Source organism: Lipotes vexillifer, unplaced genomic scaffold (assembly GCF_000442215.2).
Source record: "Lipotes vexillifer unplaced genomic scaffold, Lipotes_vexillifer_v1.1 scaffold126, whole genome shotgun sequence".
Lineage (NCBI taxonomy): Eukaryota > Metazoa > Chordata > Mammalia > Artiodactyla > Lipotidae > Lipotes > Lipotes vexillifer.
In genome coordinates, this window is record NW_006778324.1 from 848,704 (window position 1) to 851,262 (window position 2,559).

The 2,559-nt window shown below is 54.0% G+C and overlaps 1 protein-coding gene across 1 annotated transcript in view; it reads right to left on the reverse strand.

Moving 5' to 3' along the window:
* Positions 1–302, reverse strand: part of AIPL1 (AIP like 1 HSP90 co-chaperone) — an 8,499-nt gene extending 8,197 nt beyond the window's left edge. The window contains exon 1 of the mRNA XM_007451591.1: positions 207–302. Coding sequence (XP_007451653.1) covers positions 207–302 — 96 coding nt within the window. The remainder of the gene's footprint in view (positions 1–206) is intronic.
* Positions 303–2,559: the final 2,257 nt, after the last annotated feature.

Here is a 2,559-nt window from a genome sequence, read left to right on the forward strand (position 1 = left end):
CCCCCCATGAATGGGCACCACTTCAGAGCTACCCAGATGCCTGGGGCAGAGGCAAAGGGAGAGGCAGTTGATAATTCCAGCAAGGACGTCCTGGCCGTTTGTTGGCAAAGCTGACGAGGGCTGTTTGCAGTGCCCTGTGGCCAAGCTGGGATGCAGAAGGCTGCCATGGGGGCTTTTAACTGGTCTGGGGGGCGGGCCCCACTCACTCGGGCTCCCGTGATGAAGTTCGGGAGCTCCCCCGTGCCCCCATGCAGAATGGTTTTCTTGATCCCTTCCACGTTGAGAAGCAGAGCGGCATCCATGGCTCCAGGTGCAGGGTGATGTCCAGCCCAGCTGAGATAATCTGCCTAGAGGAAGGCACTTAGGTACTTAGGTGGCTGAGCAGGGGAAGGGCGGGGGGTGGGGGTGGGTTGGGTATGAATGAGAGGAATAAGGTGGAACCACACCCGACAGCCTGGCCGACAGCCTGGCCGCTGTCCCATCCTCTGCTTCTAGCAGTGACGCAGGGACCCTGCCTGACATCCACTGTTACTGCCTCAGCTTCTGTTCCATCCCACCCTAAGAAGGAGGGAAGACAGCTGGAGCTTTCTTAAAGAAGACAGGAGGGGACTTCCCTGGTGGTCCAGTGGTTAAGACTCCACGCTCCCAATGCAGGGGGCCCGGGTTCGATCCCTGGTCTGGGAACTAGGTCACGCACACCGCAGAGAACATCCCACACGCGGCAACAAAGATCCGAGTGCAGCCAAATAAATAAATATTTAAAAAAAAAAAAAAAGACAGGGGATCAGGAGTGACCAGCAGCAGAGAGGCCTCAGGCCACTGAAGGAGGAAAGGAGGGGGCACTGCAAGCCCCCTTTGCCCTGCCTGGTCCTGGGGCGTTGGTCCTGGTCTCAGACTCTTTGTCCCTTTGGAGCCCAGGCCAGGGTGCAGTCCCGCTTCCCTCTTTCCTATGTCCCGCTATCTCCTCCCCAAGATCTGCCCGCAGGTTTCTGGCTTGGGAGAGCACTAAGACGGAGTAAGAGAAGGGGAGCAGGTTTGGAGAAAGTTGAGGAACCCCCACCAGCCCTGCTCCTGTCTCCCCTACAAGGTCTGGCTGAGGACAGTGAGCTCTCCTGTCCCCTTTGCAGGGTCTCATCCCTGTGCCCTGGCACCCGGGCAGAGCTTATTCTGGGCATTTGGGGTTTAAAAGTGAAAAATGATGTGAAGACGTGGTGTTTGATGCCACCTTGTGGCCAATTCAAGTTCTCATGCCTGGTCTCCCCCAGGCCTTGAGAGGCTATGCTACAGGGCGCAGGGAAACAGGACCCTGCCACAGGGACACAGGACCCTGCCACAGGGAGAGACGAGAACACGGCACTAGGAGCCCAAGAGAGCTGCGTTCAAAGGGCTGATCCCACCTCTTATTTCCTGACCTTGTGGCTTTGGGTATCTCCCACCCTATCTCTATTTTCCCAACTGAAATGGGAAAATCGACCTCTCCTGCCTCCCTCTCTATGAAATTGAGAAGCTTCCCTGAAAAGTGAGTGGGACCCCAAAACCCAGCATCCCTAAAAGTTTTGACTCCCATGAGGAACCATTGGCATACAGCAGGGCCAAGCCTGGGCTAACTGGTCTGGGTCACAAACCCAGACTGGAGCAGCCCAATCACCCCTCCAGGACCCCTCCCTGAGTGCTCAGAACCTCCCCCACGTGGGCCCAGCTCCATCTCTCTCTGAGGACAGGGGATAAGGTGGAGGGGGGTTGCAGAGGTCCTTCTTTTCTGTTCCATTCTTTCTGCAGCCACATAGCAACCTAGAGCAGTCTGCATGCGTAGGAGGCAAGATGGTAAAACTACAAAGAAAAATCAGAGAGATTCCCATAAAAGTCAAGGGAGGAGGGACACAGAGCAGGGGCAGTGGTTGCTTCTGGGGTCCTGGCAATATTCTGTTTCTTCACCCAGGTGATGGTTACATGGGTATTGTCTTTATAAGTATTCATGCTACTAGCCTTTACGTTTTAGGCATTTTTCCGTCCATGATATCATTCACAATGGAAGAAAAAGTTCTAACTGGGTCTCACATTGCTCAAAACTCTCCCTCTGTTTCAATTGCTTCCCTTTGCAGAGAGTCGAAAGGCACACCTGGGGACTTCCCTGCGGTCCAGTGGTTAGGACCCCACACTCCCACTGTAGGGGACGTGGGTTCAATCCCTGGTCAGGGATATAAGATCCCACATGCCACATGGTGTGGCCGAGAAAAAAAAAGAAAAAAAGAAAGAAAGGCGCACGTGGATTGCAGAAATACCTAGAGGTTGAACTGACAAATTTGGCCCATGGTTGGCGAGGGTGAGGCATACGAGCAGAAGGGGGTGTTGAAGCTGATGCCGGAAGTTTCAGCTTCACTGCTGAGAAAAATGAGGTGCTCAGGCCACAGCCTCTAGAGGGAACCCCAGCCACTGTTTGGCCCACAAAATAACTTCCTAAAGGACTTCATAAAAATGCAACTCTAATAACCTCAGTCCCCTCTGAAAATTCAACAAAGGCTTCCCGCCACCATCAGGATAAATTCTAAGCTCTTTCCC